Source organism: Mixophyes fleayi, chromosome 12, assembly GCF_038048845.1.
Source record: "Mixophyes fleayi isolate aMixFle1 chromosome 12, aMixFle1.hap1, whole genome shotgun sequence".
Taxonomy (NCBI): domain Eukaryota; kingdom Metazoa; phylum Chordata; class Amphibia; order Anura; family Limnodynastidae; genus Mixophyes; species Mixophyes fleayi.
The window spans coordinates 3,262,403-3,278,618 of NC_134413.1; the positions used below are offsets into that span (position 1 = coordinate 3,262,403).

At 43.3% G+C, this 16,216-nt stretch overlaps 1 protein-coding gene and 1 long non-coding RNA gene across 3 annotated transcripts in view; one reads left to right on the forward strand and one right to left on the reverse strand.

The window, feature by feature from the left end:
- Positions 1–3,783, reverse strand: part of KCNK10 (potassium two pore domain channel subfamily K member 10) — a 63,406-nt gene extending 59,623 nt beyond the window's left edge. The window contains exon 1 of one of the 2 annotated variants that reach the window (XM_075192850.1): positions 3,407–3,783. In XM_075192850.1, the coding sequence (XP_075048951.1) occupies position 3,407 (1 nt within the window). In that variant the 5' untranslated portion in view covers positions 3,408–3,783. Of the gene's footprint in view, positions 1–2,835; positions 3,103–3,406 lie in introns of those variants that run through there. The other variant, XM_075192849.1, reaches the window with a different exon arrangement.
- Positions 3,671–9,940, forward strand: LOC142108890 (uncharacterized). Its single transcript, XR_012680243.1, has 2 exons — positions 3,671–3,749; positions 9,439–9,940. It is a non-coding gene; the product is annotated as an uncharacterized LOC142108890 (long non-coding RNA).
- Positions 9,941–16,216: the final 6,276 nt, after the last annotated feature.

A 16,216-nucleotide genomic window follows, 5' to 3' on the forward strand; every position in this document is an offset into this window, starting at 1 on the left:
CGGGGGATACTTTAGGGGCAACAAGCTAGTAAATAATAAACAGGTCCCTATGTATGAAAGTGAAAAAAGACCTAAATCCAGTGAAAACTGGTGTTTTTGTCAGATTTCGGACTTCTCCCTATTTAAGAAAGCCCCCTGGGCGCATAAGGAAGCTCTATTAACCGTGGTCAGAAAGGTTACAAGTACAGTCATTGTTCTATTGCGTTGGGTGTCCAGACCCACTGCACATGGGTGGACTGACCATATTATTGTCCTTCATCAATCACAATGATGCTATTTACTAATTAAAGCTATAGAGGTTTTGTATAACAATATACTTTTAAATCCACTCGGTGGGTCGGCCATCACCACCCAAGAGAGGAAATTCCACAGACTGTCAGCTCACCGGATTCGCAGTAAATATAGATTATTTATGTTGACCCCCCCAAACTTGGCTGAGTTTCCTGGATCGCTTTCTGGATAGCTGGGGTCAGAAAATGACCAAAATTCCAGTCTAAGAGCAGCCATATTGCATCCACATTTACCAACATAAACAATATTATCTGTCTACCAAGCATTCATACACAGGCTCAGTGGTGCCCCCTTTAGTATCTCTCCGGATGGGCCATTCATACACAGGCTCAGTGGTGCCCCCTTTAGTATCTCTCCAGATGGACCATTCATACACAGGCTCAGTGGTGCCCCCTTTAGTATCTCTCCAGATGGGCCATTCATACACAGGCTCAGTGGTGCCCCATTTAGTATCTCTCCAGATGGGCCATTAATACACAGGCTCAGTGGTGCCCCTTTAGTATCTCTCCAGATGGGCCATTCATACACAGGCTCAGTGGTGCCCCCTTTAGTATCTCTCCAGATGGGCCATTCATACACAGGCTCAGTGGTGCCCCCTTTACCATCTCTCCAGATGGGCCATTCATACACAGGCTCCGTGGTGCCCCTTTAGTATCTCTCCAGATGGTCCATTCATACACAGGCTCCGTGGTGCCCCCTTTAGTATCTCTCCAGATGGGCCATTCATACACAGGCTCTGTGGTGCCCCCTTTAGCATCTCTCCAGATGGGCCATTCATACACAGGCTCCGTGGTGCCCCCTTTACCATCTCTCCTGATGGGTCATTCATACACAGGCTGACATCATGTAGACAAATGCATCATAACCCACAACTTCCACTCTAACATATACAAACATCTCATTCTTAGGTATTTCCCTCTCGCCTGTAATCATAAACTTCCATCCACATCACCTCTCCCCTCCCTCCACCAGACCAGAGCTGCGGAGTTCCTGTATTACTGCAGCACGTCTCCACCTCTGCTAACCGAAGAGCAAAAACAATAATCTGATGCGGTCACCCAGCATTGTAAATGTGGAGCAATCTGCCACCAGGAAAGTTCACGGTCCAGGGTTAGATAGGACACATTTATCATAAACATTACAGAGATATCAGGGCAGATTCCCTCTGAGAGCAAAACACACAATCCAGGTATCAGGTTCACCAGAGGTCAGACCTGAGATCGGTTACATCATGTATCCAGCAGCCCCTCATTCAGACACAATGTATCACTTCTAGGGCTCTTAGATGCCAATGGAATTTCAAACCTTATTGTCATCCTAATGGTTGAGCTCAGTAGCATGAGACTATACATCGCTAGAGAACTGTCAACATATAGAAAAACAACACCCTTATTCTCATCTTTGTAGAGTCATTACCAGCACATAATCCACAGAAATCTATGATTCACCCAACAGCATAAATTTATATGTACTTTCACCTCATACAAAAATATCCTACTATAGTAAATATAAATGTTAATGCCAATATATGTTTCTATGCTATATATGTATATACTACATCTTCTCTCCATTACATCATGTTTATTAAAAGTTATTTGGGTCAACCTGGCATCTCCTATTGTTTATTTATAGTGGAAGAATTTACTGATGCTAGTTACATGAACCAGTTCTGTGGGTGCCCCAGCACTCCCAATATTTGTGCTGATGCTGCCACTAACCAGGTCTATCCATTTTTAAATGTTGCCTCCTATGCTTATGTGTATTTTTTATGTATTTTATTCATGCAATATTTACTTTGTCATGTAATCATACTATATGTACACAGTTAATACTATGCAATTAAAAACTAAGTTTCTAACTTAAATACATCAAGCTGTAACATGTGCCACAGAACTGTTAGTAAATAAATTATATAATAAATGCTTACAAACATCTAGTACAAAATATAACATAATGTAAACATGCTTTCAATATCTATGTTTGTCTAAAGTATCAAATCATTTGTAAGCTAAAGTAAATATTAATTGAGGGTGAGATTTAGTAAACACAATGTGCTCAAGAGCTTACATTCCAACAGGAGACAATGCAGACGAGGAAACCCTCAGACAAGTGAACAGGTAAGTGTTGTGTAAGGGTTAATGCTGCGTACACACAATATCAGGCGTGTAAACATACATAAGTTATATAATAGACTGGGAAGTTTGCAGCAACGCTTTGGGTAGGTCGCATTCCCCCAACACATTAATATGCTCGGGATAACAGCACGGAAAAGTCCCTGGTGCAGAGGCAGCTATGGAAATATTAATGGGATTGAGTGAGCGCTACAGATCCCTCTGGGTTGCATTACGTAGCCAGCTCCGCCGGTGGCACACTATGCAGCAGCTGGCACACGTAGGGCATTGCCCAGAGATGGCATAAGACAGACAAGGAGATCTGAGATCTGCAGACAAGAACCAGCAGCCACACACACACACACTAGGAAAACACAATGAGCAATCTCCTGATGCTGCCCTGGATAAGGCAGTGAGTAGGCACTGCACCCACCTTGTGGATCCCAGTTCACCTGCTTCCTCGGGGTCTCTATGGGGAATTTCATGTCTGCTGTAAACGTGCGGCAAACACCCCAGACACATAAACATCTATGCGCAACCTGCGCTTTGGGCTGGGTGCAGCAGACACAGATGAGACGATCCCGGAAAGTGGCTGGATGGCAGACAGAGAGGGGATAAAGGTGGTCCTATCATCACATCAGCTGCCAGCTGTAGGCTGCACCCATTCTGGATTGGAGAAGACTGCAGCATATAACGTGAGTGCTGGCGATATATCGCGATACGGATCCATCTAGGGTGGAATGATCAAGCCTGCCCTACTATCATGGACACAATGCATTATGGTAATCAATGCCTGATGATCAGGAGCATCTGATATAACGTCATGGCTGGTGGCTGACTGCAGTGTGTGGAGGGAGAAGGTCTCCTCCCCGGCAGACTGGGGACAAGTGAGAAGAAGTTATCTCATGGAGAGAAGATGGAAGAAGAGGACACATGAGGTCCTCTCCCTTACACACAAGTCAATGACACAGAATAAGAGTTGTGATCTAGCGTTGGGTACTTACTGGCTGCGAGAGGAAGACGCAGTGAGTGCTCCTAGCTGGTGTTTCTGGATGAGGATGCGCTTGGATGGTTAACAGCACATGGCAGGAACATGGGATGTCCCTGCTGCAGCCTTTCTTTCTCTGAATACATATTCATATGCAGCGTGCGAGCAGCACAAAGCGAGCCCCACACAATGGCAGGGCTGCCAGCCTACACATCAGCTTCCCCTGGCAGCACAAAGACCGCACAGCTGAGGCCACACATCGCCCAGTGCAGGAGCCCAGCTGCTGCCTCATGTGCATGGTTCTCCCCGGGCATTCTGCTTCCTGGACAGGTACAGGTGTCCGCCCAATCCTCAGCCAGGTAAACAGGAATCAGGAGATACTGGCTGCGCAAAGGCTGCGTGCGCTAACATTGGAGGAATCTCCAGTGCCCCTCTCAGGGGGCAGGGAACGTGGTCCTGTTTACCCCGATAGGCTAAGCCCCTCCTCAAGCGCAGAGAGCTGTGCTGTACCATATGCACAAAGGAGACAGACCCCAGAGGTGTCTCCGCTCTTCAACACAATTATATCCCCACATTGTGATATGCAGATGAGACCAGGCTGACAGTGTATGTTGTATTTACACAGAACATGGCTGCAAAATAAGCATTTTAATAAAATGACATAAAATGACATATATTTACACATACACTCTCTACTTCTCACACATCTCTCTCCATTTCTGTCTCTCACCCATCTCTCTCTGTCTCTCTCTATTTCTGTACCCTTCTCTCTCTCTCTTCCCTCCCCCCATCTGTCTCTGTCACTCTCTCAACTTCAAACCCATCTCTCTCCATCTGTCTCACCAATCTGTCTCTCACCCATCTGCATCTCTCACTTTCCCCATTTCTCTCTCACATATCTGTCTCTCTCAGCCTCTCCATTCTCTGCATCTCTCTCTCTCTCTCTCTCTCTCTCCCTCCCTCTCTCCATTTCTGCTGTATCCCACTTCTCTCTCTGAACCCATCTCCCTCTCTCTTGTCTGTCTGACTCTCTGTCTCCCTTTCTCACACCCATCTCTCTTTCTATCTCTCTTTATGTATATATATATATATATATATATATATATATATAACCCATCTGTCTGTCTCCTCTGTCTGTCTCTCCATTCCTCTCTCACTCATCTCTCTCTCTCTCTCTCTCTCTCTCTCTCTCTCTCTCTCTCTCTCTCTCTCTCTCTCCATATACATATATCATTCATTTGTCTCTACATTTCTCTCATCCTTCCATCTCTCTCTTTCATCTGTCTCCATTTCTCACACCTATCTCTCTCTCTCTCTCTCTCTCTCTCTCCCTCCCTCTCTCTCCCTCACTCCCCCTCTCTCTCTCTCCCTCCCTCTCTCTCTCCTCTCTCTTCTCTTCTCCTCTCTCCTCCCCCTCCCTCTCTCCCTCTCTCTCCCTCCCTCTCTCCCTCTATCTCTACCTCTCTCTCGCCCCCTCTCTCTCTCTCTCTCTCTCTCTCTCTCACTCTCCCTCTTTTTCTCTCCTCTCTCTCTCTCTCTCTCTCTCTCTCTCTCTCTCCATCTTCCTCTCTTCCTCTCTCTCTCTCTCACTCTCCCTCTCTTTCTCTCCTCCCTCTCTCTCTCTCTCTCTCTCTCTCTCCATCTTCCTCTCTTCCTCTCTCTCTCTCCCTCCCATTCTTACTCTCCCCCTCTCCCTCACTCTCTCTCTCCTTCACACTCTCTCCCTCTCTTCCTCTTCCTCTCTCTCTCTCTCTCTCTCTCTCTCTCTCTCTCTCTCTCTCTCCATCTCCCTCTCTTCCCCTCTCTCTCTCTCTCTCTCTTTCTCTCTCCATCTCCCTCTCTTCCTCTCTCTCTCTCTCTCTCTACCTCTTACTCTCCCTCTCTCCCTCTCTCCCTCTCTCTATCTCTCTTCTATCTGTCTCTCCCTGTCTGCTTTCTAACTCCATTACTCTTACCCATCTGTCTATCTCACTATCCATTTCTCTCTCTCAATCTCTTTTCCTCTCTCTCTCAGTTTCGCTCCTCCTCATTTCTCTCTCACTGTCCCTTTCACCTATCTCTGTCTGAATTTCTCTCTCTCTCATCCATCTCTCTCTCCCCCTTTGTCTTTTTCTCCATTCCTCCCCTCTCTCTCTCTCCCTCTCTCTCTCTCTCTCTCTCTCTCTCTCTATTTCTCTTTCACTCATCTCGCTCCATCTCTCTTTTTCTCTCTTCATTTCAATCCTCCTCTTTTCTCTCTCTCTTCTTTAATTATAAATGTCAGTTTTATTGTTAGGACACAGAACATTATATCAAAGCACGGGGTTACATTATCGTTATCATCACCATTTATATAGCGCAAACAATTCCGCAGCGCTGTACAGAGAATATTTGTCATTCACATCAGTCCCTGCCCCACTGGAGCTTACAGTCTAAATTTCCTACATTATAATGGAATAGGAAGTGTAATCATGGTGAGGATCAGTCTTTGACGAGCTGACATATTGCAGGTTATATGCGCCCCGGATGATAGCGCCCTCTTCTGTCCTGCAGTGGGTAATGGGAATCTGCTTTGTTCTTAGAGATTTAGTTACAGAATTCTGGACTTAGTATTTCTGCCCATCACTACATAAAGGAGGAATGGGGTGATGCCATCTTCAGAGATTTTCCGCTAGCTACATGCAGGTTTAACGCTCCCTGATTGGTTATTTTTTAGGCTGAGGGTATCTAACAATTTACGTATTAGTTTTTACAGTTTGGTTTTGGACTTGTCTCTGGAAGACCATTAGTTGAGTTTTATTTGAGTTGAGCGTTGGTGCCCGGTCTTGGTTGAGGTTTGGTGGCCTCTTCTGTTGTAGATGGTCACCCGCATGTAGCAGGAATGAGAGCTTTGTATTGTTTAGAGTGAGTTATGGGGCTGAGGAGATTCTAGAACCGGTTCGTTGATGTAAATATTGAAGAGAATTAGACGTAGACTGCAGCCCTGTCTACTGCTGGATGAAGACTTCCACTACTCGCCCTCACACAACGTTTATTCTTGGTGATGACACCATACGTCTTCCCTCCCATTCCTCCTCCGCATCTATCCCTCCGGCTTTTTCATCTTGTATTAGCTTAGTTTTTTCCTGTTATTTCCCAAGCTGTAATCAGAATATCCACAGGGGTTTCCTAGTCATTGATTAGATCCCCCATAGCTCTAAATGTTGTGGTTATTTGGTGTCGCTCTACAGAGAGGATTATAGAGGCCTTTGAAGTAGTTCCTCCAGATATTACCATTTTGAATGGATTATAGATTGTGCCCGTGTGGTCCCAGATCTTCCAGAAAGGGGGGTCCTGGAGCCGCTTCTTTGGTTTTTCCACTTTGTTTTTTCCTTCAGAAGATCTGTTTCTGGTCTCTGAACGTTGTCGTAGGTTGTCCATCGCTTAGATGTCACCAGAGAGTATTTCTCAGCGCTTTGTATTCTCCGTCAGACTGAGTGTTTGTTGTTGGACTCTTTGGGGTTGATTCACATTTCTGCTGCAGTGTGAGATACTTCATTAACATATTTATATTGCCTAATTTACACCTGGATTTGATACATATGTTTTGTTCAGGAAGTTTTAAGCATCTTTGTGATTCCTGAGCTGAATGGTTCGTTCCTGTGTTATACAGACCCATGATCTGCAGTCTCCCCACTATGACGTTGCTGCCATTGGACCAAGATGCTGATTCCTGATGGGCACTTTGAGAAGCGGAATCTGGGGCTCTTCTCTTGTGTCTGTGCAGGTCTTGTTCTGTGGGGAGACTGCCAGGGTTAGGAATTGTTAATCACCTCTCTGAGCTAGTTGTTTTCATGCTGGAGGCGATCTCTTCACCCCTCTCCCTCTGTCTCTCTGCTTCTCCCCTTCTCTCCATCTCACTCCTTCTCTCTGACTCTCCACTTCTGTCTCTCGCCTTCTCTCTTTCTCTCCTTTCTTTCTCTCTCTCTCACTCTTTCTAACTCCTTCTCCCTGACTCCCTACTTCTCTCTGTCTCTTCTATCTCTTTCTCTCTCTATCTCCTTCTCTCCCTCTCTCTTCTTGTCTCTCTCTCTCTCCATCTGTCTTTTTCTCTCTGTCTCTCTTCTTCCGTCTCTCGCCTTCTCTCTGTCTCTCCTTTCTTTCTCTCTCTCTGTCTCTCACTCTCTCTCTCTCTCTCTCACTGTGTCTCTCTCTCACTTTCTGTCTCTCTCTCTCTGTATGTCTCTCTCTCAATCTCTGTCTCTCTCTCTCTCTCTCTCTGTATGTCTCTCTCTCACACTCTGTCTATCTCTTTCTCTCTCTATCTCCTTCTCTCCCTCTTTCTTCTTGTCTCTCTCTCTCACTCTCTCTGTCTCTCTCTCTCTGTATGTCTCTCTCACACACTCTATCTCTTTCTCTCTCTATCTCATTCTCTCCCTCTCTCTTGTTCTCTCTCTCTCTCACACTCTCTGTGTCTCTTTCTCTCTGTATGTCTCTCTCTCCCTCTCTCTTCTTGTCTCTCTCTCTCTCTCTCTCCATCTGTCTCTTTCTCTCTCTATTTTACCATCCATCTATCTCTCCCTCTCCTCCTTCATCACTCTTTTTTCTTTATGGTATTTCTCTCTTCTTATATTTCTTCTCTTTTCCTCTCTCCCAATTCCTCTATCTCTCACCTTCTCTTTCCCTCTCTCCCCCTCTCTCTCTCTCTCTCTCCCAATTCCTCTATCACTTTCTCCTGATCACCTTCTGTTTCTCTCTACTCCCCGCACCCCTTCCCCCCTCTCTTCCCCGTTCTCGCCTCTCTCCCTCACTTTCTCCTGCTAGACTAGAAGCTGAATGGACGTAACATTTTTACTTCAATATACAGTCATTAATGTTTTTAACTTTTACTTATTTAATTATTAAACATTAACCATTTGTGGACGGCTGTTCCCATTATATTTATAGTATCAATATTATCCATTTGTGACTTTTCCTATAAAATATATTCTGACTCTGGATATCTGCGTGTTGACAATCTGGTTTCTCCAGAGAAATGTTATACCTAGAAGACTGGTAATTACTGTATAATTACTTCTAAAGAGATCAGTGATTGAGGGGGATTTATCTCTACTGGAATATCCTCATTTTTCCAACATTCCTACATTATAATTGGATGTATATTAAAAAAAATAACTCAGTTGTCTTTATTAACATTTCATTCTATATTGCTTCCGCGTAGGCAGTGGTGCTATGCAAAATGTGGTATCACACGGTACATAGAATAGAAAATTAGCATTAAATAGCTGAGGGAGTAATTGTCACAAGAGCTGACAATCTACTAGCATGCACAGGTACAAATTACTATGCGCTTACAGTTTATAGGAGTCTAAAGACATAGTGAAAACACAAGGACACACAACCAGTATAGTGTAACTTTGTATCTACAGGCTGATTCACAACATTCCGGTGGGAGCTACTTGTCTCTGGGGTTACACAAGACCTTTATTGTCCTGAGTTGCAGTTACACTCAATGTAGGTGGTTATCCTCCACTCTACATGATTAAGAAAAAGATGTGAGTGCCACGGGTATACTAAGTCATAATAAATAGGGTATGAGCAATTATGGGCTGAAACATTCTGCACTGTCTTCTGGGAATAGAAGGAATCTGGATCTGCCACCACCCTGCCCCCCAGCAGTCTCAGGTGTATCTAATCCTGTTCTCTGGCCCTTAGTTTGGGTAACTTATTCCTAGCTTAAATGCACCGACTGCTAGAAAGCAGAAACTCCTCTCAGTTATTAATGCCTTAAAAACATCCAAATTGATGTAATATTAAACAAAATATTATAATATTGTTTGTTTTTTATTTATTTGCTAAAAAATATAAATATTGTTTGTATTCTGCAGCCTGTTGTGTCTGTTTAGGTAAAGCAAGATTAGGCAGAGCGTTCAGTAGACATTAACAACATTCTAATAAATGTATTTCATGGAACAAAAAGATTTAAACATTTTTTTAACTGTTTTGTCATTAGTGCCTCTATTATTAACAAGTGACATTGAATAGGTTTATTTTTCTGTGCATTCTTTTGCGAATTTATATTCCACATAGGAATTGTACGTATCCTGCGGTATCTTGTTGTGTAGTGAAGCGGAATAGACCTACACCCAAATTCATCAGCGCACGTATCTTCAGAACCACTCCTTGTTGGATTCTTGAATACGCAGAGCCCATTTACGTGCGTTTCAAAACAAACGCACGTTGCGCGCAGTATGTCTGCTTTTATAACATAGGACAGACCACACAGCGAGAGAGAGAGAGCAATTTGCACCACTCAACACAACATGTGACAGAAGCTGCGACAGTTGAGCAAGTCAAGATAAACTCTGTGCGAAGGATTAATATGGTGTCCGCAGACCAGTGTGGGCCCCCTGAGCTGCAGAGGATCCTGGGAAACGAGACACCCAGCTGAATTCCAAGCAGTTTCTGGGGGGATGGAGTTAATTACAGGAGGATCCCAGCCTTCACCTTGTACTGACACAGCGGCTGAGCTGCCCAGCGCCTGCCTTGCCTGCAAGCACTGTATTGTGCAATAAAGAGATTTATTCCTTTAGTGTTGAGATTTATGTGTTTGTTTTAATTAGCCTGTTTGTACATTGCTCAGCAACCTCAATTATTCTAGTAAGGAGGAAGAATAAAGTTATTAGGGCACGTTGGCTGGTTATATTACATTGTGACAAGCGTTCTATGTGACTTATCCGGTCCTGTAGCTGTAAGTCTGTTAAACAGGAGATAACGCCTTCATTTCAATAATAATTACACTTATCAGCATGCCCGGGTGTGTTAAGAAAGCTAATGCACTTTAACAGAGCAAACATACAGTGGCAATCACTAGAATATTAGTGGCTCTGTTTAATGTATATACAATACTCGCTGGCTTCCTATTCAGGAGAATTAATTAAAGTCTGCATTTATTAACATCATTCACATGTAAATGTCATTATGTACATAGTTGCAGCATTAAATAGTGCGGGAAACAGTTCACTGACACAAAAGCGCATTAATTGCAGCAGCCAAACCGCGGACAATTTCTGTGCCGTGTGACATTACAAATGCAGAGGGGAACGTTAATGCAGCATTGAACGGGGTCACATAGTGGGATAAGGGAACCTGTGACCTGTTGACACACGGAGATTTCAGAGATTGTAAAATAAATCAGCGTATAAATGGTAAATGGGAGGCGGAGAGACTGTGTGAATAATTCAATTTTCTTCGTCCTATTGAGGCCTTGAGAAAGAGCCAAAGAGTTGTCGCAGTAATGGACAAACAATTATTATTATTATTATTATCATTTATTTGTTAGGCGCCACGAGGTATCCGCAGCGCCGCACACAGTACTAACAGTAGACTATACAGGGTAAAACCATACAGAACAATGAACAAAAAGTACCAATACTTCAGAAACTCCGGCCAGTCATATGCAGTAAAGACGGAGCGGAAGAACAGGTATGGAGACAGGAGGGGAGGGGGCCCTGCTCATACGAGCTTACATCCTAAGGGAGGGTAAACAGACCAGGCACAAGAGGAGCCAGTTGAGGCAAGAGGAGAGAAGGGAGGACGAGCAAAGGGAGGAGATGGGGGTTAAGTAGATGGTTGGTAGGCTTTGAGGAAGAGGTGAGTTTTGAGTGCACGTTTGAAGGAGCACAGAGTAGGAGAGAGACGGATGGAGCGAGGGAGGTCGTTCCAGAGAAGAGGGGCTGCACGGGAAAAGTCTTGGATTCTGGAGTGGGAAGAGGTGATCAGAGTGGAGGAGAGGCGGCGGTCGTTGGCCGAGCACAGGGAGTGGGCAGGAATGTGAATGGAGAGGAGGTTAGAGATATAAGGGGCAGTAGAGTTGGAGAGAGCCTTGTAAGTGGTGGTGAGGAGTTTGAAAAGGATTCTGTAGGGGAAGGGGAGCCAGTGTAAGGCAAGGCAGAGAGGGGAGGCAGAGGAGGAGCGGCGTGAGAGGAAGATGAGTCTTGCGGCCGCATTGAGTATAGAGCTGAGGGGGGAGAGATGGGAGTGGGGAAGGCCAGTGAGGAGGAGGTTACAATAATCGAGGCGGGAGATGATGAGTGCGTGTATGATAGTTTTGGTGGCTTCCTGAGAGAGGAAGGGACGGATGCGGGCAATGTTGCGGAGTTGGAAGCGACAGGCTTGGGCAAGGGAGTGAATGTGGGGGGCAAAAGAGAGAGAGGAGTCGAGGGTGACACCCAGGCAGCGAAGTTGGGTGACAGAGGAGACACAATATATTATTATAATATCACCGGTCATTACTGCCCAGTCTGGGTCTCACAGAAGAGACACATTGTTGCTGTGAATGTATTGTCAGCTATTGCTCATGTTACATTTTTTCTTACATGACATTAATATAGAGCAAACATAAAGCTGACAAATATATATAACACAGTTACACTGTACATTTATATCACCCTAATATACCCCACAACTCTTTATAAGTGTTGACAGGAGTCTATATCTAAGGGTTATTTGTTTTTTTTTTATTTGCCCCTCTTGGTGCTAATTCTATACTGTTACTGTTTTGGGTTTTAATTGAGAATTTCCAACTTTCAAGCAATATTTCTAGGTAATGCTCCAGACTCCTCTAAATCCCCCTCACCATTTCCTAAAAGGCTTCTATGATTTGGCAAACTATGATTTACACACTGTGCAGTGTTCAAAGGGACGTCCATTAAAAATGAAAATGTATTATCGGTGGGGAGTACAAAGTATAAGAGATGGAATCGCCATCAACTAAAAAAATTCCACCTCTCTGACCTCCGCTGTCGGTCTTCTCCCAGCAAATACAACAAGCTGTGCTTTAAACTTTTTTTTAATTAAAGCCGAGGTGTGTGCTCCAATCACCCTTTGGTCTTTGGACCCTTCTCCAATGAACGACTTGGCGTGATAGACAACAATGGACACTGGGTACCCAACAACATCTGAGCAAACATATTGCCCATTGGGAAATAAGCAAAGAGACACAACCATTTGTTCATTAATATTATAATTTATTTCTATAGCAACACCATATTAAACAGCGCAGTACAGAGAATATTGAATCATAATGTAATGAATTCAAATCACCCTGCCCCATTGGAGCTTACAGTCTAAATTCCCTAACACACGCAAACAAAAAAACACACATTAGGCTCCACTTTTGTCACATTCTATTTAATCTACCAGTAGGTTTCTGGACTGTGGGAAGAAACTTAAGTACACAAACACAGGGAGAACTTAGAAACTCAGAGATTATGCAAAAAAACTCTACTGTTGCCAAACGAGATGCAGAAATTTGCATTTCTCCACTTGTTCATAACTCAAACTGGGTGTGTTCTCTGGATCATGCAATATTCTGCAGATCTCCGGAGGGGCTTATATTGATAAATTACTATTCTGGATACTAATATTATTATGCAATATTCTGCAGGTCTCTGGAGGGGCTTATATTGATAAATTACTATTCTGAAAATTATTATTATTAAACTACAAGATTCCAAATGGTATAAATTTACATAATTTATATTCAGTGTCCACAAGAAAACAATTTTACTTTTAACTACAATCTCTTAACCAAAGCGTTAACAGAAATAGAAATTCTCCATGTACGAAATAACATATTTTTTTTAGCACTTACATATATTTAATCAGAGCCAGAACTAAGGAGCTGTGGGCCCCGGGGGAGGAGGGGGGGGAGGAGAGAACCGGGGCCCACACTCACTAGTTCCCCGTGCAGATGGGCCCATTATCTCCATGGGTCCCAGTGCATCCCACCGCTTGCACCAATGGTATTTCTGCCACTGTCTTTAATGGCTATCAATCCTTTGCAGGATTGTAAAAAATATATAATAGTTATAAAGTGATATTGATATTAAGTAAAACTATAGACAAAAATAATTGTACAATAATGTTTTTAATTGACCATTCAAAAATACAAACACCAGCAGAACAATTCGCATCACCAATAAACAAAACATTAAGGGGCAGATTCAATTGTGAAAAAATCTGCGCAATATGTCTCCAGAAAGGGGCGCAAGACACCTCGTGCAGACTTTTTTTTACTGAAATATCCCTTATTTTTGCTGATACCCAAATGAAGTACAAGCAAAAAGGAGCATTAATGTTTACTGTAAATACGGTAAAAATGCCTCAGAACATCGCAGACAATTGAATTCTCCCTGTAGATGAAATAACAAGAACATGAATAAACATACAGTTCATGTAATTATTCAAATATTCTATAATCGCTGTATAAAGTTATGTAGGTTCTGAATAAATATTTTCAACAATGTGTAACAAATTCAGCACTACACATAGAAGAGGTAATAAATATAGATAATTATTTCTACAATTTCTGTTCTTATATACCTATATAAGTAATCCCTTCTGTTGATTGTTGATGGTGGATTGTTCAATTTAATATTTGAATAATTATAATATTTGTATAATTACAAGATTTGCATAATTATAATATTTGTATAATTACAATAATTGTATAATTATACAAGCTATTTGGTTTAAAACTTTTCACTTCATTGTTTTCTTACGGTTTGTTCTCTTTTTCTGGACTTTGCAATAAACTGCATGGCTTATTACGCTGCGAACTGTATTTTAATTTGCAATACATATTAAACAATGACCATTGTCCTTTAATTACAGTTTCCAGCCTATGTACAAACGTTTATAGTAGTATATATAAGGGTCGAGGATACACGCATTTCTGTGCATTGCGGTTAAGTGCAAAACATTTGCATGAAATTTATTCTGTGTGTAATAAATATATGTGAATTCCTCATATCACTGTGTAACACAAGGCATTAACAATCTGCAGTAGAATCCATTTCAATGTCATTCAGAAACATATCTAACCTCATAGGTGTTTAAAGACCTTTAGTAACACAGGACCATCTCTCCAAGTCTTGTTGCCCAATTTATTAGGGATGATGGATAAAGTTGACACTATCCAGTTTATGATTATTCATGAAATTTTTTCACAATTTCCTGATACATAATCCTGACACCAATAACAAGTTCTTGTGTCAATGTTTTCCTACATCCTATTTGATATTGGTATCCCAGTCGCCATCGTTATGTCAGTTTGCCCAGCGCGTCCTTCCTTCTGCATATAGATACTTTTATGTAGGTGACTCATTCTCAGTGAAGACATTCTGACTGGTTTATGACAGATCACCAGGGTCCAGGAAAGAAGGGATTTTATAACGAGATATATCTTCCTGACAGTAATCGTGTCTCATCTTTGCATGGCTCAGAAGTGCTCGTATAACGTATATATTCCTTTTATGGGCTCTCAAACTGATCACATCAATTGGGGACAATATATTTACCCATAACTTCAGTTTCCCATAATTCCTCCTGGCTGACATCAGGATAATATAAAGTGGATGAAGTAACAACATTTAAACAGAATCACCAAGTTCTGGAATACAATTTTGTGTATTTATTGCACAGTGCTTTGTGCACTATGCTCTGTACAACAACAAAATAATGACGTTCTGCTGTGGCCAATTTTTCCTGGGAAAGCTCATAAAGTAGCCCAATTTTAAGGGCCACTTGAGTCAAGCTGTTCAGTGTGCTAAGCTCTCTGATGCCTGCTTCCTTATACGTCACAGGTACCCTGACCTGGAAGCTCCAGGGGGCTGTACAGGGAAGGTGCACTAGAGAAAGCACAGACCATTTGGGACTCAAATCAGGCTGCTTATCCTGTTCTGTCCAAAGCATACTGGGCCATGGAAGAACAGGTGAAACCTCATTGTTTTATACCTGCGCGATGCACAAAGCTTCAACCACTGCTGCATCAATAGAATGGAAATCCAACACCTGGAGGCAGATTTTTTGATTTGCAATCAGCTAGGGGGCTTTGCATGGTGCTGTCCCGCCAACTGGCCAGTCTCAGTTGACAGCACCACAGTGGAGTTTAGTCACACATGGGTGGCCAAATAGCACCCTATCTGGCCATTTAGACTCTGGCTGAGACAGAGATGGCTTCCGCTGTCACTGAGGAAGGGCTCATGGAAGATGACCGAGATCACAGAAACCGATTACAGTCATCGTCCAACTGCATTGACCAACACACCTGGTAATGATCCCATGGGTTGTCATGGGGGAGGGGGCTCTTAAAGATTAAGTACAAGAAGAACACCAAGTATATTTAAACCTAGGGCTTCCACATGGATGTGACTCATGCACTAGTTAATAACAGGGTCATGTATATAAATGGTGCACTGTGACAGCGTACCTTGTTACTGTGTCATGAGCGTGGTGATGTCATCATAGAACTCCAATGGAAAAACAGCCAAGGACAACAGTGGGCGGAGCTGCCTACTCCAGGATTGTGGCTGCTGTGTATTAATTCAGGAAGGCAAAACAGACGAGCAAATTCAGATCGATTTCCTACATATTTCAACCTGAGGTACGAGCAGCCAATCTAATTAATAATGGTCGACGGAACTTCACAGAGGAGGATATCACAGATGGGCTGCAACGCTCCTCACACCTGGAAATACACATTTGCAAGTTCAGTGGAGCAAACAGCAGACAATGGATGAGCACATGTGTGGCACCAACCTGAGGGACTCTCCATCCCGAGTGCGCGTGTGGCACCAACCTGAGGGACTCTCCATCCTGAGTGCACGTGTGGCACCAACCTGAGGGACTCTCCATCCCGAGTGCACGTGTGGCACCAACCTGAGGGACTCTCCATCCCGAGTGCACGTGTGGCACCAACCTGAGGGACTCTCCATCCCGAGTGCACGTGTGGCACCAACCTGAGGGACTCTCCATCCTGAGTGCACGTGTGGCACCAACCTGAGGGACTCTCATCCTGAGTGCA